Source organism: Alligator mississippiensis, chromosome 5, assembly GCF_030867095.1.
Source record: "Alligator mississippiensis isolate rAllMis1 chromosome 5, rAllMis1, whole genome shotgun sequence".
Classification (NCBI taxonomy): domain Eukaryota; kingdom Metazoa; phylum Chordata; order Crocodylia; family Alligatoridae; genus Alligator; species Alligator mississippiensis.
The window spans coordinates 118,713,577-118,739,798 of record NC_081828.1 but is presented as its reverse complement, the minus strand read 5'-3'; the positions used below and the strand labels follow the sequence as shown (position 1 = coordinate 118,739,798).

At 42.1% G+C, this 26,222-nt stretch overlaps 1 protein-coding gene and 1 non-coding gene across 2 annotated transcripts in view; both read left to right on the top strand.

Moving 5' to 3' along the window:
* The window catches only part of CNTNAP2 (contactin associated protein 2), a 1,295,029-nt gene that overhangs the window by 488,164 nt on the left and 780,643 nt on the right, over positions 1-26,222 (top strand). Inside the window, exon 9 of the mRNA XM_059729349.1 lies at positions 15,994-16,143. Within this exon, the coding sequence (XP_059585332.1) occupies positions 15,994-16,143 (150 nt within the window). The remainder of the gene's footprint in view (positions 1-15,993; positions 16,144-26,222) is intronic.
* On the top strand, positions 23,118-23,251 carry LOC132251099 (U4 spliceosomal RNA). Its single transcript, XR_009462890.1, has one exon. It is a non-coding gene; the product is annotated as a U4 spliceosomal RNA (small nuclear RNA).

The following is a 26,222-nucleotide window of genomic DNA, read 5'->3' as shown; positions in this document are numbered from 1 at the left end:
CTTTCTGTGAAATACTTAGGATGCAGAACACAGTTCAAAAGGAAGCCTACAAAAGTAATACTTCCAAAGTGTGTATTGAAGGCACATAATCTAGTGCTATTCTTTCCTAGGGGAACTTGCCAAAACTCAGAAGAGGCATCCAAAGTGGAGAACTATTTAGCTTCTGCCATATTGCCAAAAACCTCTTCCCAGGTGGGAATGGGAAAATGCTCCCTTCTGGTGTACCTGTTCATTTGCTTAGGATCCAGACAGAATCTCAAGGATCTTTTTTTTTTCTATTATGATCAGTGAATGATCGCAAACAGATGGTTGCTCTACTTTTTCTATTATGTCCAGGCTAATTAATCTATCTAATTCCTGTTTCAGTTTATCTCTTAGTACAAGGGTAACATGTTTGGAACATGTATGGTGGGAGTATTTGGTTCTCTTAATTCTATCTTGTACTCGGAGGACAGTCTCCCTATGACTTGAAACACATCATAACATTTTTCTTCTATGTTCTTGCATTGTAGTGCCTCAATGGCATTAATTCTCTTAATCAAACCTATTGTAGTACACATTCACAACCCAAAAATTGGCACGAGGTTTTCTGGGACTGTTACAAACTGAATTTTTCCTATTTTACCCTTGCATCTAACATGCAGTGCACAAACACCCTTGGTTCTAATCATGTTCCCATTATATGCTTTAAGCCTCACTTTCTTATTCTCATAGTATAGTCTTGCAAAGTGATTGAATCTTTTACATTTGTTGCAGCACTTACAAAATGAAGGGCATTTCATGGGTTTGTGGTAACCCCCAATGCATCTGCAGCTGACCTTTGTTTCTTTAAGCAATTCTCTTTGGCCTCTGCTTCATAGTGAGGTCCTCCTTTCTGTATTGTTTGTGTGTTTCCTTAGGTTTTTGATCCTGTCTAGTTCAGCTTGTTCTTTTTTTCCCTCCAGCTTCTGCAGCCTGGCGTTTGTTATCTCAGCCACATTCTAACTGCCTTTTCAAAATTAAGCTCAGGATCCTCTAACAGTCATTTCCTGAGCCTTGTATCCCGTTTACCCAATACTTTTTGGTGTCTGATCATGGACTCTTTTAGGTCTCCAAAGTTGTACATCTGGCTCAGTAATCTTAGGTATTTGACAAACTCCTCTATTGTCTCACATTCTTTCTCATGTGGAAAGTATACCATTCAAAGGTTTCATTTTGTTTGGGCATATAATATTCCTCAAACATTTTATTACAGTGCCATAGATTTTCTGTTATGCGTCTCACAGATGTAGACTGTTATAAAGAGACAGAGTTTTTGGGCCTGCTATATTAAAAAAAAATAAATAAATAAAAAAAAGCTACCATAAGTGAACCTTCCTTCTCTGTAGCTCCATTGGTCATCATTGGTGACACTGCTTAATTTTCTTCCAGTTTTCTACTGCATTTCTAGACAGCTTTAACTCCTTTGCAGTTCTGAGATGCTCCATTTTTTTTTGTCTTTTTTCACACTCCACTTCTGGTACTATGTGTCATTCTTAAAAGACCAAGAAGTTAAGCTGATAGAACAATAAAGTTTATATTACTCAGCTGTGAGAATTTTCAGTTCCATGCTGAAAGTTCCACTGCTGTTGCAATTGATATCATGGGCTGGGACTAATTCTACTTTTTTACTTTTATTTTATTCTGGTACTTACTCTAAGGCTCCCTCTACTTGTTACAGCTATCATGCAATTAACTCATTAATTGTGCAATTACCTTAAGGCCAGCTACATATGAAAAATATCTATCAAATCCAGGTGTGTGAAACCCCCCAGGCCTGGGGGACTGCGGCAGCCCTGCTCTCCCAGGCTCAGGGGTGCATTATACTCCCTGCACGGCAGGTGTGACTGGGATTGCTAATCATATCCCATCATGCCTTATTGCCCATGGAGGGGGAGCCCACTCCTTGGTTCCCCCTGAACCAGCAAAAAACAAGGTTCCACAGCTGGGAGCCCCTCATCTCCCCAGCAGCAGGGGCACCCCATGCACCCCTGCAGTGTGTTTGAAAATAATAACAAGGCTTTTTGGTTCACGGGTAAAGGCAGAGGTCATGATTCCTCTGCAGTTTTACTTGATATTTAAATGTTACTTAGTCCACAGTCAAGTAAAGACAATGCTCAGGAAAATGCCAAGCCACTTTCTGAAATTCCAACATTTTCCCTTCTTTTACTTTTTCCTTAGGCAATATCAACCTAAGCGCTGTACTTTTTTGTAGCTCCCACTGAAAGTAAATATTCCTCTTATGCAGATATTGTAGCATGTTTTCCCTGAAACTAAAAGCCTAATTTACAGAAATGAAAGCTCTTCTCTTGGTTAATAAAATAGAATAGGTGAAAAAATAGCTATTACATCAGTATTTACCTTTCTCTAGCATTGTAATGCAGAAGATGTATTCAAATATTGTGTTAGAATTGTTTGAATAATAGTATTCTCTGAAATCAGAAGAAAAGTCAATTGAATTTTCTTCATATGGAGGTGAGGTTATGACATCCACCATTTTGTGGAATGTCATTGTGCAAATTCAGTGTAAATGTATGCATATTCACTTACCAACACATGGTACATTAATCAGTATCTTCAGTGTCTTTGTAGTTTTAACAGGAGTGGAGAAAATTAGTTGCACTGAAATGGAATGATTTAAAATGCACACAGTTAAAGATAAAGATGAGATTTTCTTACTGTTCATTAGTTTTAGCAATACAAGACTTTGAATACAGGTTTTTGCATGTGAACGGGCAGTACACACTTCTATTTGAAACTCCTATTTTTCTACAAGAAAAAAAGTCATAATCTGGGAAAATATACAGGAATAAAATGGGGACCCTTTCCTTAATTCTATTAGTATGTTTACTAAAACTGTCAAATGTAGGATTCAAATTATCTACAGAGCATGATGAATAATTTATTAGAATATTCAGCCTTTTACTATGACAGAGAAAAGCCAGAGTAATAGGACCTCATATGCAGGATTTTCACAGAATAACAGCAATACATTCATGCCTGTTTTAAGACCACAGACATGCATTGGAACTGGATTTTTACATTTATCAAGCTTTCTGAGGGACAGAAAAGCTCCATTAATGCTGGCTGTTTGGCTTTTGTGTGTGTCGCCATTTCTGTGCCCTATCTTTGAATTCTTATACTACCTTTTCAGCTAAGACCCTTTTGTGTTCTACTCGGTGCCTGATCATTATTATAGTAAGACGAGGATAAGATGACTTCATGACATTCAGGCTACAGTATGGCAACACTCACATTAGAACATAGGAGAATGTATTTTTCATGGTTTCTCAAACAGAAAAAAATCTTTTTCACCACTCCACCCAATCTGTGTTAAAAATTCACCCAATGTGACAGCCAAGTGAACAGGAAAAAAATGCACATAGGTCAGGAAAACTCTCATATAGCAATACTAGTAGAAAATGCATGCAAACATTGGGACATTTTGCATTTTGTTTCAGGCAGGAAAGTGCAAATGTATTTCCACTTGGTAGAAAGCTTAAGAACAGAACAGGAGGATTCATCTCGCTCTTGTCGTCTTGCAAGGGTTTATGGGATTGTAGAGTGGATTCATTTTCAAATTGGGCCATGTGACTGTATTGCAACTCATACGCATAGGCATGCCATCCTCTGTCAGCACCTATAGCAAGCGTGGGCAAAATGTGGCCCATGGGCCATGGACCGGATGTGGCCTGCCAGGCCTTTCTATCTGGCCTGCAGGGCCCCTAAAACATTTAAAAAATTAATATATATCTGCTTCTGGCTGCCTGTCATGTGGCCCTCGATGGCTTCCCGAAACTCAGTAAGTGGCCCTCCGCCTGAAATAATTGCCCACCCCCCATAGCTTTTCAGACTCTGTTAGGCCTATGTGGGTCCTAATACATGAGAGAATTAGATTTCTTATGCACTTGCTGTTACCCATGCTTTGGTTTTCTCTGTAGACACTGGTATAAAGCAAGGGTGACTCAACCACAGTTGTTGCTACTATGGTCTCAAGTATAGCCTGGCAAATGCCTTAGAGAACATTATTCATGACATTTGGGCAGTACTTTTTAATTATTGGAGGTTGTACTTCAGATATTAGATACTTTGTAAGTGAAAATTGGGTGGTAGAGGATGTCTAGCCAATGCTACTTGTTGTGTACCATCACATTCAAGTTTTTCTTTTTTTCCCATTTTTTTGTAATTCATGTCTTTCATTCCATTGACCTTCTATGGCAGGGGAAAAGATGCAATGAAACACTGATACCATTATGATGTGGGTTCAGAGGAAAGGGAGAAGTTTTTGCTGTTTATCTGAGACATATGGATAGTTAAGATAAGTGATATAAACAATCATTTAATAACAGGATTATGACAAAAAAAGTTGGCTGCTACGTGACTCTAACAGTGACCAAAAAGTTACCTTAATGAAATATTGTGCCTACAGCTTTATATCTCCCTTAAGAACATACAGAAAATATTACAGGTTCACATTTAAAAACATTACCTAATGAACAAGGCCAAACTATTTTAGGGTGTCTAACGCATTACATTCAGATTAACCTAACCAGGGTTAGGTTCATCTAAGTGTCCAATCGTGCAGATGTTCAAAGGGCTTAAATTACCCCAAAAATGGTGCACCTGATTTCAGTTACTTCACCTCAGGAAGTGCACTAACTTAAATTGAGAAAGGGTTAACCTGATCTAGGAAAGGGATAACTCAACCTTCCCAATGCTTGTACACATTGCCAGCACAGTCCTGGAGCTGGGAAGGCCTACCTGCTCACCTCAGGACCAGAGTAGTGTTATTCATACCACCCCCTGACTCTCTCTGGGCTATTTTGAGCCCCCTCCCACTCTCTCCTACAACTAAGTGACCCTTTCACAGACTCACCCCGCCTCCCATCCTGTCCCCCTCACCCCAAGTTACTTGCTTTGGGTTCCCTGCAGAGCTCTTGAGAGATCTCAGAGCCCTTAGCAAAGATATTCATAAAGTTATGGGAGATAATCAAGGTAACAGAGGTCTGTAAAAGGGCAAGCACAATACTTTTTTTAAAAGGGCAATAAGGAGAACTACAGGCCAGCATGTGAAGAAAGGCTGATCTCAAGCATCCTGCATGGATTTTGTAAGAACAAATGATGCAAGGTAAACTTGATCTCCTTCCTTGACAAAGTAACTACTTGGTTGGATGAAAACAGTGCTGTGGATATAGTATAGCTGGTCTTCAGCAAAGTTTTTGATAAGGTTCCATATGGTGTTCTAATAACCTAGAGAAATGTGGGCTGGACAAACCTACTTTAAGGTGGATAGACCACTGGCTCAACTGCTGCAAGCAAAGGATAATTATAAATGGGTCCATGTTGTTGCAGGAGGTTTCAAGTGAAGCCCCACAGTGGTCTGTCCTAAGTCCACTGCTGTTCAATGTGTTTATTAATGATCTGGATGCTAGTACAGAAAACCTCCTAAGCAAGTTTGCAGACAACACAACACTGAGAAGGATTGCAAACCCATTGGAGGACTGAAGCACAATTCAGAAAGATCTTGAAAGACTGGAAAGCTGGGCTAGAACTAACGGGATGAAATTCATTGCAGACAAATGCAAGGTGCTACCCCTTGGAAAAAAAATAATTAAAAACACAAATATAAAATGGGTGACAACTGGCTGGGTGATAGTTTTATGGAAAAGGATTTGGGAGCCTTCATAGATCACAGATTCAATATGAGACCGCAGTGTGATGCAGCTGCGCAAAAAGCAAATGTGATTTTGGGATGCATCAATAGAAGCATTAGGTGCTAGAAGCGGGAGGTAATAGTGCCTCTGTACTCAGCACTGGTAAAGCCTCATCTAGAGTCTCATGTACCATTTTGGGCTCCATGTTTTAAAAAGGACATGGAGAAGTTAGAGAGGATCCAGAGGTGGGTGGCAAAAATGATAAAAGACTTGGCAGGCAAGTCATATGAGGAGAAGTTAAAGGAGATAAGCCTATTCAGCTTATGGAAAAGATGCTTAAGAGGGGACATGATAGAAGTTTTCAAATACTTGAAGGGCTGCCATAAAGAAAATGAAAAGCACCCTTTCTCTCTTCCTGCAGAGAAGCAGATGTGGACCAATGGAATGAAGTTTCATCAAAGTAAATTTAGATTGAATATCAGGAAAAATATCACTGTTAGAACAGTGAGACAGTGGAGTAGACTGCCTAGAGAAGTTGTGGACTCTCAAGTTATGGACATCAATGAAGTTATTCAAGAAGAGGTTCAACAGCCATTGGTTTAGGATGATCTAAGCATAGCTATTTCTATGTTTTCCTAGGGTATTTCCCATGCTTCTGGGCTTCGATAGTTGCCGTATGGAGCGGGGAGCAACTTTTCTCCCACCTTCCTTCTGCTACAAGTGACAGGGGTTTTTTTGGTCTTCCTTAAAGGCATTGGGTCTTAGCTGCAGTTTTTGACTAGAGTGTGCCAGTGCTGCTGCTGAGACTTAAATCCAGAGGTTTTTGGCTAGGAGGTCTTTTCTTTCTGCTCAGGATCAAACCAATCACCATATTTGTGGTCAGGAAGGAATTTTTGTCAGGAAGGAATTTTTGTCCATGGTCAGATAGGTATGGACTATGAGGGTGTTTAGCTTCCTCTGTAGTGATGTGGTTGGGAGGAGGCAGGAAAGGAGTATGGTCCTCTTCCTGGGATATCTTAAGAATATATTAACAATCTTTACAACAGCAGGGCTTAGGCTGCCATAGTCCCCTGCATTACTGGTGGCAAGTTAGAGTGTTAAGTCTTGTTCTAGCAAAATGCCCATCATGCACGATGGGGAGGCGGGGGTAGAAGGGGCCCGGGGACAGACACCAGCGTCTGGTCCTGTGCCCTCTCCCCACTGCTTTGGGTCCAGCCCCACTTCCCCCTCCTTCTGCTGCCGCTCTGGGTCCTGCCCTGCTGTCCACCCTACTGCCACTCTGGGTCTTGCTCTGCTCCTCTACCCTTCTGCTGCTGCTCCTGGTCCAGCCCTGCTTCCCCCTCTCCTGCCACTGCTCTGGGTCATGCCCTACTCCCCCTGCCACTCTGGGTCCAGCCTCACTCCACCCCCTTCCCCCCCCCACTCTGTGTGCAGGAGTGGTGGCATGTGACTGTGCGGAGGTGGGGTAGTGAGCAGCACTGGGGTGTGCCACAGGGTGTGTGGAGGTGTGTGGCATATGGCTGGGCAGGAGGGGTGGCACGCAGCCATAGAGTGTGGAGCAGGGGAGTGGCCATGGCGGCGGGCAGCACCTGTCAGCTGTAGGGCTGTGATGTGGGGAGCAGCCCTAGGGTGTAGCATAGGGTGCACAGGGAGGTGTGCCGTGATGCTGTGTGGGAGGGGTGTCAAGCGGCCATGTGGCATGGAATGGGGAGCCTTTTGGCTGTGGCCATGTGGCACAGGGACCAGCCATGTGGTATGATGCAGAGCATGCTGGGGGCATGGCAAATGGGGGGGCTGGAGTGTGCGGCATGGGGAATGGCCACAACATGGAGAGTGTTAGCTGGCTGTGGCCATGCAGCAAGGGTCTTGGCACTGCATTTTGGCATAGGGTGCATGGGGGGACATGGCACACAGATGTTCAGTACAGGGGATGCATGGTGCAAGGACTGGCCAAGGCATGGGGAGCGCCAAGCAGCTGTGGCCACATAGCATGCGGCATGGCCCTGGGGTGTGGCAGAGTGTGCGTGGGGGGTGTAGTGTGTGAAGGGGTGGTGGGTAGTGCAGGTAATGGTGTGTGCAGGGCGGTGGAGATTGGGGGGGTGAGAAGTACACTGTGGACATGTGGGGAAGGGCACAGCACACAGCTGCAGTGTGTCATGCAGGAAGCAAGTGTGAGGGGTGCGCCCCACCCCACAGCTTTGTGCTGCAGCTAGTGGACATTGCCCATGACCCATGCCCCTCAGGGATGCCTTTGGCCAGGAAGCCCCCCCACACACTACATCCCCTGTGTCCTGCAGCCAGAGGGTACTCTCCACATGGGGGACATGGCAACACCCGCAGGGTGCCACAAGGGGAGCAGGCATGGGGGCCGTACCCTGGCCCACAGCCACGTACTACAGGTGGCAGGCGCTGCTGGCCCTCTGTGCACGCCCTCCTCACAGAGCACTCTGTTGGTATGTGCCATGCCCCTCTGTGTGCCCCCCTGCCTCCAGGTGGCAGGTAGTTCTGGTGTGGGGGGCAAGGCACTCAGAGGGCATGTCATGCAGCGGGGCATGGCACGCTGGTTGCAGCTATGTGCTGCAGCCAGCAGGCACTGCCAGTGCCCCACTGCCCTTGTGACACAATGCAGCCACATGCCACCACCCCCCCCTGCAGCCACAGCTGGCAGGCACTTCCCATGCAGGGGGGGTGCATGGATCATGGGGGGATGTGGTGCAAAGCATCAGGGTGCCACATGGGGAGTGGGAAGGGGGACACACCCTGCACCGCAGCCATTTCCTGCAGTCGGCGGGTGCCCCTCCTGCTCAATCCCTACAGTGCTGCCTGTGGCTGTATGCTACCCACCCCTGCATGGCCTCAATCCACAGCTCCCTGCACAGTCATAAGCCACACCCCCCCCATGGTCACAAGCCATGCTTCCCATGACAGCGAGCCACACCTCCCGCATGACCTGTCCCCTCCCCCCCACCCCACAGTGGGGAGCACAGCCTGGCCTCAACCACCTCTGCCTTCACCTCTGCCTTTCTGTCTCTCTGTCTGTCATAAGGCTCCAGCCTGCGCATGCACAGTTAGCCTGGAGCATTATGGACAGACAGATAATCTGTGGATGTGTCTACACTGCATGATGCCGAGCTTATTCTAAATGAAGATGATGGGTTAGTAAACACAAAGTAGTCACATCAGCATGGAATTCCATAAGGACAAGAGTTCCCAAGATTGCAGAGAGGTGTTAGACAGCTTTCAGCAAGAGTAAAGGAGTTTGCCAGGCAGTAGCTGTATTACGGACCAGAGCTTGCAGACAGACTGTGGTATTGGACAGAGATAGAAAAAATATAACAAAAGTCCTAGGTAGGATGTGGTCCAAGGAGTTTTGAGCTATCCTCATGACTCTTCAGGCCTCTGGACTAAGACCCAGTAAATAATGTATGCTTCAGTCTCCCTTTCTTAACCCACAACCCCCCTAATCGATATTTGGATGCATCCTATCAGGGGAATGTGAGATATGCTGCATCAAGTAACTAGATTAGCAGTACACACCAAGAGAGACTGTGAACCAGAAAGGACTGTTAGGATATTATTAGCCTTCTGAAATTGTTAGCTGCATGTAGAAGGTCTGCGTGAACAGCTTGGAGGCACAGGTGGAAAGTACACACATCTTGACTTACCATACTCGGATATCTCTTCATTGTACTTTGAAAAGATTGGGAATTGTAAGCATACCTTGCATTTTAGTAGCAGTTCAAAAATAGAACTGCTACTAAGATAGAGCAGTTAGAATAGAGAAGTTAGCAGAATAGAGCCTTCACCTCTTATTTCATAATACTTATTATTTATCTATATGTAACATTTTTTTTTTCCACACACATGAATAAAATAAGGTCTCTTCACCCTCTGTATAGAGACATCTGAACATATAACTCTGGTGACACTGCTCTCACCAAAGCTCTGAATTATAAATAGATCTGTTGCAACTGTAGAGAGTTGGAAGGGCAGAAAACATATAAAAGCTCTCTCCCCATTAAAGCATTCTCAGGGTTTCTGGGAAACTGCACATCAAAGTCCTAAAAGCAAAAGTCATGTCGTGTGTGTGTTAAGCCACAGAGGGGTTAAAACTGCAGGGGTGGTAGCCCCTGGTCAGGCTACAAAGCCTGCCAAGTTTCAAAGAGAGAGGTTCAGGTGTTTCTGAGAAACTGTACCTCGAACTCCTGACAAGCACAACTCGTGACAGGTGACACTGTGTGTGTGTGTGTGTGTGTGTGTGTGTTAAGGTGCAGCGGTGAAAACTGCAGGCCTGCTAAGCCCTGTTGTGGCCACAAAGCCTGCCAGCCGTCAAGGAGATAGGTGCAGGGGGAGTCTGAGTTCTGGGGCCCTGCACCTCTGGCTGCTAACAGGCAAAACTCATGATATGCATGGGTGATATTTTGTGTGTGTTCAGGTGCACCCTTCCTGGTGCTGGGGCCTCTGCACAACATGGCAGTGTGCTCCAGTGAGGTCTCCTCCTCCCCTACAACCTCAGTCTAGTCCACCACTGTAAATGATGTCAGGTCAAAATAACTTAGCTGGCTCAACACCAGATATCCGGCAGGTTGCAGTGTGTCACATTTCCACTGTCTAATCTATATTGAGTCCATGAGTTTCTGTACCTAGGAAGCTGATAAAGTGAATTTCATAGGCCCGGCTCTGAAAAGTGGTCAGTACATTCAAACAAGAACCTAACCTCATCACCAAAACTGAAGCCAACTTCCTACAGCTCAAAACACAAAACCTGCCAACTATCTCCAGTACCCTCACAAACTGTACACCAGAATCTGTCAAAGACAGCAATACCCAACTACCTGTGGGGTATTCCTCACCACAAAAACACTCTGCCTCCAGTCTCTCAGGCCTGATCCTGAGAAGGAACAAATTACAAACCACTTTTCACAGCCAGACCTATGAACTTCACTTCATCAGCCTCCTAGGTACAGAAACTCATGGACTCAATATAGATTAGACAGTGTAATTGCGACACACTGCAACCTACTGGACATCTGACTCCCTAGGTATCTCTACACTTTTACCTGTGCTTCTACATCCCCCTTTCCCCCCACCCCAGCCTGTTCCTCCCCCTGTGATGCCACCATTTCCATTTTCACTAACCAGTTTTCTTGCCTGCATCGTGTGTCAGGCCAGCCTCTAGCAATTTGATTCAGATTTGAGATTCGTCCTCCAAATTGGGCTGAATCTTCTCCAAATTGAATCGCAAATCAAAGCTTCACATGGTCCTATAGTTTTTTGCACACCTAACAGCTAATAGGACAAGGCAACCCACAGCAGTCTTAAAAGGATTTTGTAGCATCCTACAGTGTCACAACACCCTGGCTGAGAATCACTGCAATAGTCTAAGATCGTAAGGAGTGCCATAGTGACTCAGATCAATGATCCATCTAGCCCAATATCCTTTCTCTGAGCATGGTGATCCTAGATGCTTTAAAGCAGTGGTGCTCAACTTTTTTTGCTTGGCATACTGGATGGGCAGTGCCCAGTCTGCCTCCTGGTTGTATCTGGCTGATGGTCCTGATCTGGATCCTGGGATGGGTGCAGTGAGCCCCATCCAGCCACACTGAGTAAGTGTAGGGAGCAGCCCAGCTCCAACCCAGTCCAATGGGAAACAGGGTTTAATCCTCCAACCTGGTCCTGCAGGGAAGGGGGCTTGACCCAGCCCCAACCTGGCCCTGTGGGAGGGAGGAGGCATGCTTGTCCCCTTCCTGCTTCAGTGAGGGGGCCAGGGCATGGCCTGACCTCAACCCAGCTCTGCAGTGGGGAGGGGTCATGCAGTGGAAGAGGAAGTGGGTATAGCCCAGTCCCATTGCAGGGAAGTGGTCACAACTGCTGCTTGGGGTTTGGGAATTTGGCAGATGTGGCCAAATAATGTGGCCACCACTGGCAAGTGTCCTGATGTGCGTGGAGTCCCAAGGGTCAGACATGATGGCTTTGCAGGCCACTTTTGGCTTGTGGGCCAAGGGTCGAGCACCCCTGCTTTAGAGCAATGAGGCCAACCTTTTTTGTAAGGCTTGTAACAAGGTGAGTCTTACATCTCCTCTGAGTGCCACTGATCCCCTTCCCCTTCCTGCTCTATTGCCCTTTTTCTGGTTCCTGCTCTATTGGTTGCTGTTTTCCCTGCTTCCTTCCCAGTCTGTTGCACGCCACACACAGGGGTTGCAAACTTTGGGTACCTGAAGGGCCCTTGTGGCACATGTGCTGGAGGTTGGCCACCCCTGCTTTAGAAGGAGAGCATATTTTAGACATCTAATATATCCCCCTCAGCCTTCTCCTTTCTAAAGTAGGAGTCCTAGCCTTTTTAGTCTCTGTACCCTGATCATCTTCGTAGGGCTTTCCTATGCCTTTGTACATTCTTCTTGAGACCGGAGCTGCTTTTCATTGTATATAATTCTCTCAGAACATCAACTTAATGTGCAATGATGACCAAAAAACACAATAAATTTTGGGTAATAAAACATTAAGGAAGGAATTAAAATAAAACAAAAACGTCTGTAATTGATTATATTCTGGTTTGCTATATTATAGAATAAGAAGGCATTGGTAGCCATTTTTTTCATTTTATTTTAAATATATAGGTTCTTAACTGAACAATAAATGTCAGTAATATATCAAGGTCAAAGCCAAGGTCTCTTCTTGAGTTAATGGGTACAAAATTACTGTCTTTTACAAAGTTTCATCAATTTTCACCAGTTGAAAATTTTAGAATACTACTCTTGAATTGCCATCATTTGGATCAGTACATTGGCATTTAGTCTGGTCTATCAAGACTAATTATAAGGAAAATTGAGATTTTAGGTACCGTAATTCTGTTTTGAAGAGTACTTCCAGCAGATGTCCCCTTTCTCAGTTTCCCAACATTTTTAAATGCCTACTTTATTTTGATTTTTTTCTTGTTATTCATTAAACAATCCTTTCTCTGTGTCTATAATAACAGAAACATCAGTTTCTTTTTGTTCAATCAATGTGCCTATCTCCAGAGTTTTAGTTTTAAAGTAACACCCTTTTAAAATAAATTCAAAATTTGATGGACTACAGGTCGTTACATGGTTAATTTGCATTTGAAATGAGTTTTCCCTAATATTGAGCAAGTGGTGTATGCTAGTTGCAGTATCTCCTTTTCTTTCCTTTCTCAAAGTTATTTAAGAATCTTGTGAAGTCATTTATAGAAAATATAAGGGCAGCAAACTAGAATAAAATATAGGGAATAATCTGATGAACTAGATTAAGTTATAGGAAGGTCATGTATTTGTGGCTCTCGAATGCCCCCAAAACACCTGCAAATAAAGATTGCAGTTTTGCTATTTGTCTAATTTGTATGATTGTGTTCTTTTTTTCTGTGCTGATGAGTTACCTCAGCTTACATCCACTGTCATAAATGTGGACTTTGTAAGATGCATTTCCTATCACCATTTTCATTCTCCATGATTGTGACAGTGCAGTTTTAACATGTTTCATTCTGCAAAGGTGTCCACTATGCTCTAGTCATCACAATTCAGTTCAAGAGAGTAATGAAAGATCAGATAAATATCTGTATATGTATGTTTAAATTATAAGCCATCTAAAGTTACAAAATCATGAATAGGACTTTTTAACTGTTCTCTGATACCTAGAAGCTTTGTTTATTATAAAAAATGTTTATGACAGTTTGGGTTAGAGAGCCTGGTAAAAAAAAACAAAAACAAAAAACCCCAAAAACAATTTTTTCCCCTTCAATTTTTCCTCTTTGAAACATGAGCTCTTTTATTAATAGAATAATTCATTTTTTAATAGAATATCAACATGACCCAGGGTGAACTATCAATGTTCTTAAAGTAAAATTAGTTTTTGTGCATAAAAGAAAATGAAAGAGATCTTTGCTATCTAAATGGCATATTTTGTTTTTAAAAATGCTTTGCAAATATATATTGTGTTGATAAAAAATCTGACAGATCTTTCCCATACATGGAGTGCCTGAGCAAAACTAACAAAATGTTTCCAAGTGATGTGTTATTTTCATATCTGCCTCCCCTATTTATGTTGAATAGTACTTTGCAAGTAGTTTAGATCCGCATGTTTAAGGGTAGCAATTAGCCCTATTATTTTAGACAATGTATTGGAAAACCAAAAGGTCTCCCTTAGCTCTCATCATCTTTCTAATTCACCAGTTCTGCTGTCACTCGTTTTCTCATACCTTTTTGAGCTACAGGTCTTAATAACAAGCGTCCTTTAATACATTCTTAGGTTGTGACCCTGCACGTTTATAGATATACAATGACTTACTGCTAAAATGAGTGCACAGAAGTGAAAAAAAAGAGCATTCATTAAAGCAATAAGTTATTACTAGAGTTAGCTTGTGCTATGAATTCCATCCACTTCGTGAAAGGTTAAGAGTGTTAAAATCCTTTGTGCATGGAAAAAAAAATAATTTTTAATGTATTCCTATGAATTATTTGACTTTTCTGATGCATCACATTATAGTTTGGAGACAGGATACTTGCGTTATATGGTAGCATACTGTGCAACTATGTATTATGAGAGCTGGTCATGGGATGTGAATGAAGAAAAAGTTGTTTGTTAGATGCAGTATGTTTTATTAGCAAGGTAGAAAAGAAAATATTTGGAACTGATTTTCATTTGGTAGCTTGCTATAAAGTATTGGCAGTAATGAGAACTCATGAACAAATCAGTATTTTCCCACTATACAAAAATGCCAGACCAACCACACTTTTGGTATGACATGATATCTGACCAGCTTACTGTAAAATGTATATTATGATAGTTTGGATTGGAGCCCTGTAAGAAAAAGCCTACTTAAAAAATGTTAAAGCCAATGTAAAAAAAAAGCCAGCTGGATGCTTGAAACAAGCTGTGGGTATGTGCAGACATTCACCACACCTGATCTATGATCATGCAGCTTATGTTTAGCAATGTGATCATAATTTAGGAGTGGCTTGTGCACACATTCACTGGTGCCAGGAGCCACACCAGTAACCCAAGGTACTAACTGGGGGCAGGGTGGGGGTAGGTGAGATTGGGGAAGATTGGCAGGTCCATGCAGGGGAGTTGCCCATCCACGTCTGTGGGGGGTTGGGTCATTAAAAATAGCCCAATCAGGTTTGAGGAGGGAGGAGGAAGAGTACAGTCCTGGGGCTGAGGTGAGCGGCTGGGCTTTTCCAGCCCTGGGGCTAAATTCCGAACATGTGCAGACTTTCTGTAGATAGAGCTAACCTGTTCCTCATCTAACATAGTTCCCCTCCTCAGGTGAACTAACTTTTATCGTGTCAGCCATTTTTGCCCAGTTTAACTTCCCTGAACATCTGTACAGATCAGCACTTAGATAGACCTTAGCCTAGTTAGGAGTGATGTAAATGTAACATCTGCATCTTTCCTGCCAGGCAAGGAAGGTAAGCTTATGTTAGTTTAAGGATTTGAGGTGGATGTTTTTCTTTTTTCTTTCTTTCTTTTTTTAAATGGAATTGTGATGCCTCTAACCTTTGTGTCTAAGTTTTTCCTCTTGACAGAACTAGTTTTTGAATGAGGCTACTCAGTGAACTACTTTGTTCCCCCTTCCCCTCCCCCAGGTTTTCCTTTTCCTTTACTTGTAAGTTTAAATTCATAGACCTAATGCCTTGCAGGTGTCATTAAATGGAAAACAAATCATTTTAATTTGGTTCTAGCAAAAAAGTAAAAGGATATTCCTTTGACAGTTAAATTTAGAATTGGGAAAGATGCTGTGTATTCTTTTAAGTAATTTTTTATTTTAATTTTTAATCAAATTAAATTTGGCAGTTCCAAACATATATTTATACTGGTGGTGGTAATGATAAGTACCTTAATAATTTGTATTTAGGCCAGGGTTATCCAATTTGTGGCCCTCAGCTTCCACCTGGCTGTACCTGTCAGTCTGGCTTCTGGGGCAGCTGGGAGTTTTGAGCTCCTCTTTCCTCTGGTTTCCACTACCTGACCTAGCACAACAGGGTGGTGCAGTGCAGCTTGCAGTGTTGGGATAGCCAGCAACCCAGAGTGCCTCTGGAGCATGTTGCTGGGGAGAAACTGCAGGATGCTTAAGGTGACCTCCACTGGTGTATCCCCAACTGGTGTAACCCATGGGGCATGAAGCCCCCAACTTCTTAGAAGTTGGACGGCCTTGATGTAGACCAGTGTATTTTAATGTTCAATCTGAATCAGGCTGGTGTTATACTAGGCTGTGTCTAAAACTTGTAAGATGTGCTTGGAACAGATGCAATGGGGGGAAAAAGTAATACACTGAAAATTTTTCCTTATTCTCTTTTCTTTCTAGGCTCTGGACTCAATGATGGGCAGTGGCATGAAGTCCGGTTCTTAGCTAAAGAAAATTTTGCTGTGCTCACCATTGATGGAGAAGAAGCCTCTGCAGTTAGAACCAACAGTCCTCTGCAAGTTAAAACTGGGGAGAAATATTTCTTTGGAGGTAAAAATGAAGTACAAGTATCTCTCTTTTGTGTTATCTTTTTCTTAACTTCTATGGATAAAATGGAGTCTAGGGTAAAACTTGCTTATTTTTATCAACAACCTTCACTCTAAACATATTAACATGGATCATGATTATCAAAAAAGAAGAAAAGTTTCAACTCAGCTTTATTATAAGACCTTTATTCCCCTACATGCCTAGACATTCTTAAGGGAGATCATCTGGCTTTCTAAGTGAGTTCCCAAGTGCACTTGTTGCAGCAAATAAGTCTGTTGGTAAAGCTACAGTCTAGAAGCAGAAACCTGCAGTGAGGTTCACCCACAGGTGGTTTCACTTTATTTGGAACATCCTGAAGGCCAGTTTCTAGGAAGGGTTTTTGTGCAGTTCCACTAACTAGTATGGAATGGGGGAGAGCACTGACCTGTCTCTTCCTTTTTTAAGACCTATGATCCTAGAGAAATAGGGCTAGAAGGGACCTCCAGCCCCTTGCCTGAGACAGGATCTTCCCTATCCAAAGCATCCTAAACAATCCATAATATAAACTCTATATAAGACTAACACCAGTCTTGACACAACACTGCCCTAACACCTGCTACAGGTAAAGTGGGGGAAACATGGCAGCCAACATTCTGCTTCTGTGAAATGATGTCAATAGATGCTCAAGAAATCCTGGATAGATAGCCATGCTTGCCACTACAGAGGATGGTAAAAACCCCCATAATCCATACTAATCTGACTAAGGATAAAAATTCCTTTGTGACTCCAAATATGGTGATTGGCTTGATCCTGACTGGAAAGACAAGATCTTCTAGCCAGAAATCTCTGGATTTAGGTCCAAGAAGGAACATTGGTACACTCTAGTCAAAACCCTAGTCTTGGCTGCAGTTCAGACCCAATGCCTTTGAGAAAGGTTTAAAAAAACCCTGACACTTGTAGCAGAAAGAGGGGGCGGGGGAGGGAATGGATGTTGCTCACAGCCCCATTCAGCAACCAGCAAAGTTCAGAAGCATGGTAAATACCCGTAGTAGAACATAGGCATAGCTATGCCTAGATCATCCCAGACGAATGGCTGTCCAACCTCTTCTTGAACACCTCCACTGATGGAGGGTCTACAACTTGAGAGTCCACAACTTCCCTAAGCCATCTATTCCACTGCCTCATGGTTCTAACAGTGAAATTTTTTTTCCTGATATCCAATCTAAAGTTACTTTGCTGCAACTTCATGTTATTGGTCCATGTCCTGTTCTCTGCAGCAAGAAAGAAAAAGTGGTTTCCCTCTTCTTTATGGCAGCCCTTACGAAATTTCAAGACTGCTATCACGTCCCCTCTAAAATACCTTTTCTGTGCCTCAACATGCCTACTTCCTTCAGCCTCTCCTCATATGATTTGCTTTCCAAGTCCTTTAGAATCTTTGTTGATAAAGACCTCTGGACCTTGTCTAACTTCTCCATGTCCTTAGAAAGGCACTATCACCTCCTTGCACTTTATGCTTTTAATAATGCATCCAAAATCTTTATTCATTTTTTGTAAAGCTGCATCACATTGCAGACTCATGCTGAGTCTGTGATATACAAAGACTCAAAGATGCTTCTTCATAGTGCTGCCATTCAGCCGGGTGTCCCCCATTTTATATTTGTGTTTTTGATTATTCTTCCCAAAGTGTAGCACATTGTATTTGTCCACATTTAACTTCATCCTGTTAGCTCTAGCCCAACTTTCCAATCTGTCAAGGTCCTTCTGAGTTGTGCTCAGATCCTCCAACATGTTCACAATCCTTCCCACTTCCATGTCATTTGTAAACTTGCTCAAAAAGCTTTCTCTGACAGCATCCAAATTGTTAATAAACACTTCAGACAGCACCAGACCCAATACAGACCCCTGTGGGATTCTACTCAAAACCTCCTACAATTCTGAAGTGAACCCATTAATAGTTACCCTTTGCTTGTGGCTATTGAGCCAGTTACCTGTTAATGTTATATTCATTTTATCTACCCCACGTGTCTCTTATTTGTTTATGAGAAGATAATGTGGTCAAAAGCCTTGCTGAAGTCAAAATACACTATATCCACAGCATTCCCTTCATCCACTTAAGTAGTTACTTTGTTGAAAAAGGAGATAGAGTTTGTTTGACACTATTTGTTTTTCATAAATCCATGCTGGCTGCTTGTGAACAGCATTTCTTCCTTGAGATGCTTAGAAATGACCTTTTTAGGATATGCTCCAGTAAAGTCCCAAGTACTGAGGTGAGGCTAACTGGCCTGTAGTTCCCCAGGTCCTCCTTTTTGCCATTTTTAAAGAGGGGGGCAGTGCTGGCTTTTTTTCAATCCTCTTGTACGTGGCCTGTCTCCCATGACTTCATGGAGATCTTTGCCAAGTACTCTGAGATCTCCTGTGCCAGTTCCTTCAGTACCCTGGGTGAAGTTAATCTGGCCCTGCTAACTTGAATTCATTCAGAACCAACAAAAGCTCTCTGTCCATCTCTTTTGTTATCTCCTCCTTCAGTTTGCCCTCTTCCTTATCCAAATTATCCTTACCAGGTGTCTGGCTTCCACTTACTTTTTTGTGCAGAATGAGGCAAAGTAGGTGTTGAGTAGATCTGTCTTCTTTGCATCTTCTGTTAAGAGTTCCTCCAGCTTATTAACAGTGAACCCACAGTTAACAAGGTTGACCCTTTTTTCTAGACAACATACTTATAGAGCCCCTTCTTGTTGTGCTTGGCCTCCTTTGCCAGGTGCAGCTCATTCTTTATCTTTGACCTCCTGATTTTGTCCCTGCAGGTTCTTGCCGTTTCCTGGTATGCTTCCTTGATGACCTGACCATTTTTCCACTTTCTGTATGCCTTCCTTTTTCCTAACTGAGGAATTACTTGGTTTTACCTGTTCAGGACAGAATTTAACCTTGTGCTTAACTTAAAGCACATATTTAAGTCCTCAAATCAATGAAATATAAGCCTGGTGTCTATGGTCTTAACTGTCAGAAGTGTTACCCTGTAAAAGAATAGAAATAAGCATGTTTTAAAGTGCTTCTATAACAAGGGGCTATGTGGACAGAGTGGGAAGTCCATGTAATCAGAAGAACCAAAAGCAAAGCAGAGTGTCATCCTCCCATGACATTCTGTGTGGCATCCCAAAGAGACAAACTGCAAACTAAATCTTTAGTTTAAGTTCTGAAAACCCCATTTATTTTAGATTTAATTTTAGTGAATATTCGCCCATTGCATTTTTCACATACAGTAGACCCCCTGATTTGCACGAGTATTGTGTTCTGGGGGAATTTTGTGCAAGTCAAATTTGTGTAAGTGAGGATGATTTTCCCCATAGGAAATAATAGAATAGTGAGGGGTTGCATACCCCAGACATACCGCAGTCATAGCCTTTTTTCCCCTTTTCTCGGTGGAATCACCTTTAGGAGGCATGTCTAGCGTCTCTCTTATGCATCTTGAGATGCTGCTACCACAATGGCAGCACAGCTCTGCTTGATTCTGCCTGCAAATCAAGTGAGGCATTCACATATATGAATGACATGCATCTTGAGGGGCACTTTCCAGTCTGAACCCTAATAAAAAATTGCATAAACGTGAGACACGCATAAGTCAGAATCGTGTAAATCAGGGGTCTGCAAAACTTCTATTGAGATCTATAAATTAAATAATGAATACACTTTGTTTAGCTGGTTTTGTATAGAAATGTGCCATGTTTTGAACTGGTCTTTAAAATTTATAAGCTGCAGAATTAATCATAGTTACAGTACTGTAAATATATATAACATTACTCAGGAGACAGAAACATTCCTGAGATTATGATTTTAGTACCAAACCTAGAAAAGGAAGAAGTTTCTTCCATGGTTATTCTCATTTCATTATCTCATCAGTGCAATTGTTTAAAATACATATAGAAATTAGTGTTTAAATAGTCCTATAAAAACTAATATACACTTAATTAAGAATAGATTCTAATCCTCAGGATAATTATGGCATACTTCTGGGTAACCTGTATCCTCATAGTAGTAATGATAATGCAGTTTAACATTAGAGATTTAAGCTTAGAATTGAACTGGCACTGAAGGATACTGTTGATTCCTTGCCTGTGGCAACAGCCACCTTTCCCGGCTTCCCTGTTAAATTCTGCTGATCCAGATACCAACAGTCCATGCTGTGCTGATGGTAGAAATAAGACTAAATATTTAACTTCTGGAAACTTTTAAATGTCCTTTATCTTTTGAAGTTTTCACTAAGAAGCTGTTGAGAATCAAACAGACTGTAGCTTCTAGACAGGTATAATTTCCTCTCCCGTTCATCCCATCAACATGCAGTCTGATGCTTTTGACTGTAAAAGTGTTGACCTGTTCATTAGACTCCCTGCATCCTCACCTCCCCACTATAAAAAGGATTTATGCAGGCTTCTTTCAGTGGACTGTAAGAATCAATTATGACTTTTACAATTTGTTTCCTTGAAGATATATCCAAAGAAAATGGTTTCCTAATTCCCATCCCTTTCCCCACCTAATAAGTATGCTGCACTGCAAGACAATGCCATTGCATTTTAATCGTCTATACCAGATTTGTGCTTCTGAAATAAGCTATCCTGCACATGAGAAACAACACTTATGTTCCTAAATGATCTCCATGTTGATTTTGCTTTATAACAACTAGGGGTGCACTGATAGAGATTTTGGGGGCTGATACCAATAGCTGATATTTAAGAAGGGATATCAGCTGATACTGATCCGATATCTGATACAGCTGCCTCCAGGTGGTAAGTCCAGTGTAGTGGATGAGGAGTGGGGAGGGAAGAGGCATGGTGGGGCAAATCGATGCTCCCCGTGGTGAGGGAAGGGGCAGGGGCAGGTGCTGCCTAGCTGGGGTGGGGAGGCATGGGATGGAGACACGACTCGTGGGGTTGGGGCGGCTTGCACTTGTGGGGTGGAGCTAGAGACAGTGCTGCTCAGAACTTTTCTCACTAGGGGCTGGTCTCGGAGCAGACTCCAGAAGTGCTGGGAGGTGGCTGCAGCCACCCCAAATTTCACCACAGCTCTGCTGCCAGCCCCATGCCACTCCCCACTGCCCAGCGCAGCCCCAACTGAATTCACTGCCTCCACCCAAGAAAAAGCCAGAGCTGCACTGAGCAGCAACACCAGGAGCAGAGCCGTGGCAAAATTTGCGGTGGTGCAGCGTCCTCTAGGGCCACCAGAGCCCACTCCAAGCACAGCCCCCAGCAAGAAAAGCCCTGCACAGTGCTGGCTGCAGCTCCACCCTGCAGCTGCAGCCTGCCCCACACCATGCGGATCCAGGGGTACACTCCCCACTGCCCTCCTGGGGTGCAAGCAGAGGTGGGAGCCACCCCCACACAATGAGCCACACCTCCACCCCATGCCCCCTGCCCCGCCCCTCCTGGGCAGTTTCTTCCCTGCCCCTGCCACCACCGTCACCACAGGGGGTATTGATCTGCCCCCCCCCATACCTCTTCTATCCCCTTCCCCTTCCAATTACCAGCTGGAGGCTGCTGTCCTTGCTGCCCACTCTACTCCATACTGCGCCATGGCTGCACTCAGCATGGGCATTTATCAGCCAAATTATTGGGCCCGATATAGACAATTTTCTTCATATCAGTACTGATCCAATATTGAATTGATGTATTGGTACACCTCTAATAACAACTATATAAATTTCTGGCATTTAAGGGTGTGCACAGTTGTGTGTGTATGTGTGTGCCCATTCATATGTATTATACCTTTCATAGCTGACCATGAAAAGTCTGCAGGAAAAAAATACATTTAAAATTTCTCTTTTAAATTCTGGAGATGGAAAATGTATTCACAAACTAATAGATGACTAACAAAATCATTATTGCTGTCTTTTGACAGCACTGGTATTTCAAATTTGGTAAGGAAGGCAGTGGAGTTGTTTGAATGCCTTGCTAGAGAATTGAGGACCATAATTATAGATATTGCTTTGTTGAGAGTTTAAACATTTATTTTTCAGGCTCATTTATATCACAAAAGTAGCATTCCAAAAGTTAACTTTGTTTATATTATTGCCGCTTGTTCACACCCAACTTTAAAATATACATAGTGAACAGTGATCAGTATTTCTTTTTCCAATTGTTATCTCCAAAACATCTTTCTTGTTGGACATGTTCACTGCTGTGTTGTTAGTTCCCAATTTAAATCTTCCCCAAATATATTTAACATGTTGTCACTGATTATTCTGCTGAACTTGTGTACATAAGATTTCTATAACTACCTGAACTGCTAGTTGGTTGGATAATGTGTCATACACTTCAGAAATGTATCTTCCTGTATTATTGTCACCTTATAGGAAGAGGAAGGAACTATGATGTAGTACTAGTCCTAAAATAGCTTGCCATATTGAGAATTTATTTCTATAATTTGCATACCATTTCCAGAAGTCTCTTATCATGCATGCTCTCCTGTCTTCATATATGCTTTATCATTGAAAGAGCTACATATATATATTACATCTAATATGTTCCAGGCTTTCCCCAGTGTAATTTCAAAATAAGTATTTTTTTTTTTTAATCTGGTATCTGAGTGACAGTCGAGCAAATGCATAATGTTTATATTTTCTGTTGTGTTTGTTAAGCAAGATTTTGACGCTCCTGTTTCAGGACTGCAGTGCTGATATTTTTTTCTATTTTTTTCTATTTTTGCTGATACACATCATGGAATTTCAACAGCAATGTAATTGAAATAGTAAATTGCTTTATTGCAGAAAAGCCCACTAGAATGACCTTGTATTTTCAATAATGATCATCAAGTTATGTCATTACTAAAAAAGTAACATCATATTATTGCATGTGAATTTTCAAAGAAAAATCAGTCCGCTTTCAACTGAGAATATGCATTTTGTTACGATAGCCTTTGCATTAAAAAACATTGTTTTTATATCAAGGGAGGCATTGTATTAACATGGGGAATAAATTAATATTTGGGTGGTTCCAAGTTGCTTCTATTGTAACTTAGCTGTGGCAGTATCATAACCTGTGAGGTTGCACTGAGGTGCAGTCATTGCTAGTTGAAAACTTATCCCTTCTGCAAAGCTGATATTGGTTTCTCAATCTTGGCCTTAATTTTGATGGAAATTATTGTCCTTGACAGACAATTTAGCTACCAGAAGCACATGTCACAATTATGATTAATGTTTGGACAAAGAAGAATTGTAAATAGGAAGCTTTTGTAATTTCGGCCCCATGTAGCTAACATGTTTTTATTTTAATGAATTGCATTAAGTCATAAGAGGTTTCTTTATTTCTCTGCTGAAGAATAAATTTCTATCAGAGTATATGCTGTCTTTTTTCTCTTCCTCTGGTATTTCTCAGTTTCCCAGCAGATACTTAGATCATGTGAAGGGACAGACAAATGTATTCTTTTATCTGGATCTAACTGTTAAGGAGAGCTGTGCCAGTGGTCGTGCGTGTGTGCGTGCATGCGTGCGTGTATGTGTGTGTGTGTGACAACTATTTATTACTCTCAGACATCTTTCCTTTCATGATGCCTTTCCCTTTCTTGTTATGCACTTGGGGTTTTGAATTTCCCACCTCTGCTGACCTTTTAGTGAATAATGTTAGTTCTGTTTCATTCAAACAACTGGAAAGAGGAGGGCAGAGTAAAGAAAATGAGCTGCAAAGTGAAGTGAAATCCATTAGCTTTGTTTGCACTATGGGTGATAAGATGTTTTCATAAAGTACCTTAAGTTTGCACCAAACTACAAAGTAGTTGTCCAGTGCCTACAGGAAAGGTTTGAGTAGAGACATAATTTTGATTAATTCCAGTTTTACATCATTACCAACTAAATTTCTGCTCTCTCTTGTGGTCTAGCTTCTGCATAGAGAGTTTTAATGCTAGTGGTAATACCTGAGTGAGAATAAAGCTGTGCAGTGAGCATCCTTCAGTCCACTTGCTTCTCTTTTATTTTTTGACAAGCAAAGCTTTAGATGAATGGGCTATATGACAAGTTTCCTGTGGGGACATTGGTTTGTAGCTTTACAGTAATTCTTTTCCTTCTGTATGAATGTACAAAAAGAACTGTAGTTGGAATCTTATTTCTGCAGCAAGACTCATTTGTTTCTGAAAGCTGGGTTGATCTAATTTTCCCCTAGGGCATAGTAGGGAGGTGGGAGGGAAAGAGAAGCAGAGAAACCTTCATCTAAGTTCAGTGCACTAGATGAATCAATATGTGAGTTCTTTCTTTTTGAAAATGTCAAGTGCATCTGCAAATATGTGTGAAGTATGTACATTTTGCCACGCCATTTCTTGTTGGCATTCTGTGAATTAGTTATAAGCATCTATAGTAAGCATGGTCAGCCTTCTTAGATCTTTTCATTGGTGCTTGGAAATTATTTTCATGTTGGCAGGATATCCAATGTGTTTGAAGTAGCATGGATATATGGGATTTTTTCTAACTAGTAATGTATCTGATTAGACAAATCCCAGCTTTCTGATTTATCATCTATTCTACAGGAAGAAAAAAAATCAACAAATCGCAACTCAGGATATCCATTATCTGATAAGTGGTACTGAAGTCTTTGTGGACACTACTGGCTATCTTTTGCAAAACTTGTAGCTTCTGGTGCACTGACCAATTTATGCTCTGTGTACATTAATCCAAAATTGCATATGCAAATGTCCATGTTAGTGCTCTATTGCTTGCATGAGCATATATAAGAGTATTTTGTGGGCACTGTATTGCTAATAGGATTTGAAACGTGTTTTTAAAAGAACAAAATTGTCCTGTGAGTTACCACAATGAAAATCAAAAATGATTCAGAGCAGAATTTGCCTCTGTGTCTGAACATACATTACTACTTTTCTCAGGTCTCTCCCACGAGCCATTATCAATGCTTGCGACAGAAATAGAGGCAATTTCCTATCGGCATCAGATTAGAGAATAGCGTATATTTTCTTTACACATTCTTCTCTGTTACAGACATTTTAAAACTAATGCAAGATTTTAAAAAATCCAAAAAAATATTTACTGTACGACACAGTATTCTGCTGGCATGGGATAGTGTAGATTTACCCAAGGGGACTTTATTATCTCTTAAATTCTGTAGCTACATGATTTATTACCTTTTCATTTAGCACAATAGTCACATTGTTGCCTTTTCCCACTTAAAAACAAACTGTACCATATGCCAGAGTGCTACAGAAAATCAAGTGAAGAATATAAGAAGTACTGTACAAGATTTGACTGTTACTCCATTTAAAAAGGAAGTGTCTTGAGAATGAGAATTCCTCTGCTAACACAGAAAACATTGTGATAGGTATTATCTGACCAAGGTCAACTAACAGTTTGAATGATCATTGTCTAACTTACGGAAAAAAAAATAATATATGAAGATGTTTAGTATCCAAAGCCACAATTCAGCAAGGAATAAAACAGTTATATTACCCCATTGCTTTCAACAGGGTGATCCACATGTTAAAATCTCTCCTGGATTAGAATTTAACCTGATATTAACCCCTCATATTATGTTTATTTTCCTAATGTCAAGAAACACCCTCAGTTTTCCTTCTTTTTAAATGTAAATAAATTTGGCAGTGGGGGAGAAGTGGTAGTTTTAATTGCACTAGCTATTAATTGCACCAGTTGTCTGGGAACCAGACAACACTGCCACTGCTTCCCTACTGCCAAATTTATGGACCTGTGGGAATTCCCCCAGATGAATAATATGGCTTAATGCATCAGATCAAGCTGGTATGCAGGGACATTCTGCAGCTAGACCTGGCATGTGGCCCTGGACCCAATGTGCAAGGTTAGTCTGCAGGCCCCACCTAGCACATGGGGCTGGCAGCAGGCTCAGCTCCCTACTGCTGCTACACAGTGGACATGTCTACACATGCAATTAATGTACCTAAATTTTTATGCAGAAAATTCAGCCTTATTAAAGCACTCCCTGGTGCATGTCTACATGTGTGCCCCTGTTGGGAGCAAACTGAGGCCAACAGAAGGAGCCCAGTCCTGGACGGTCCTGCTTTTCCTGCCTGCAGCAGCCAGAGGGAGGCTCCTGTGGGTGCCAGTGCTAGACTAGCAGAGAGCATGAGGGCTTAGCCCCAAGCTC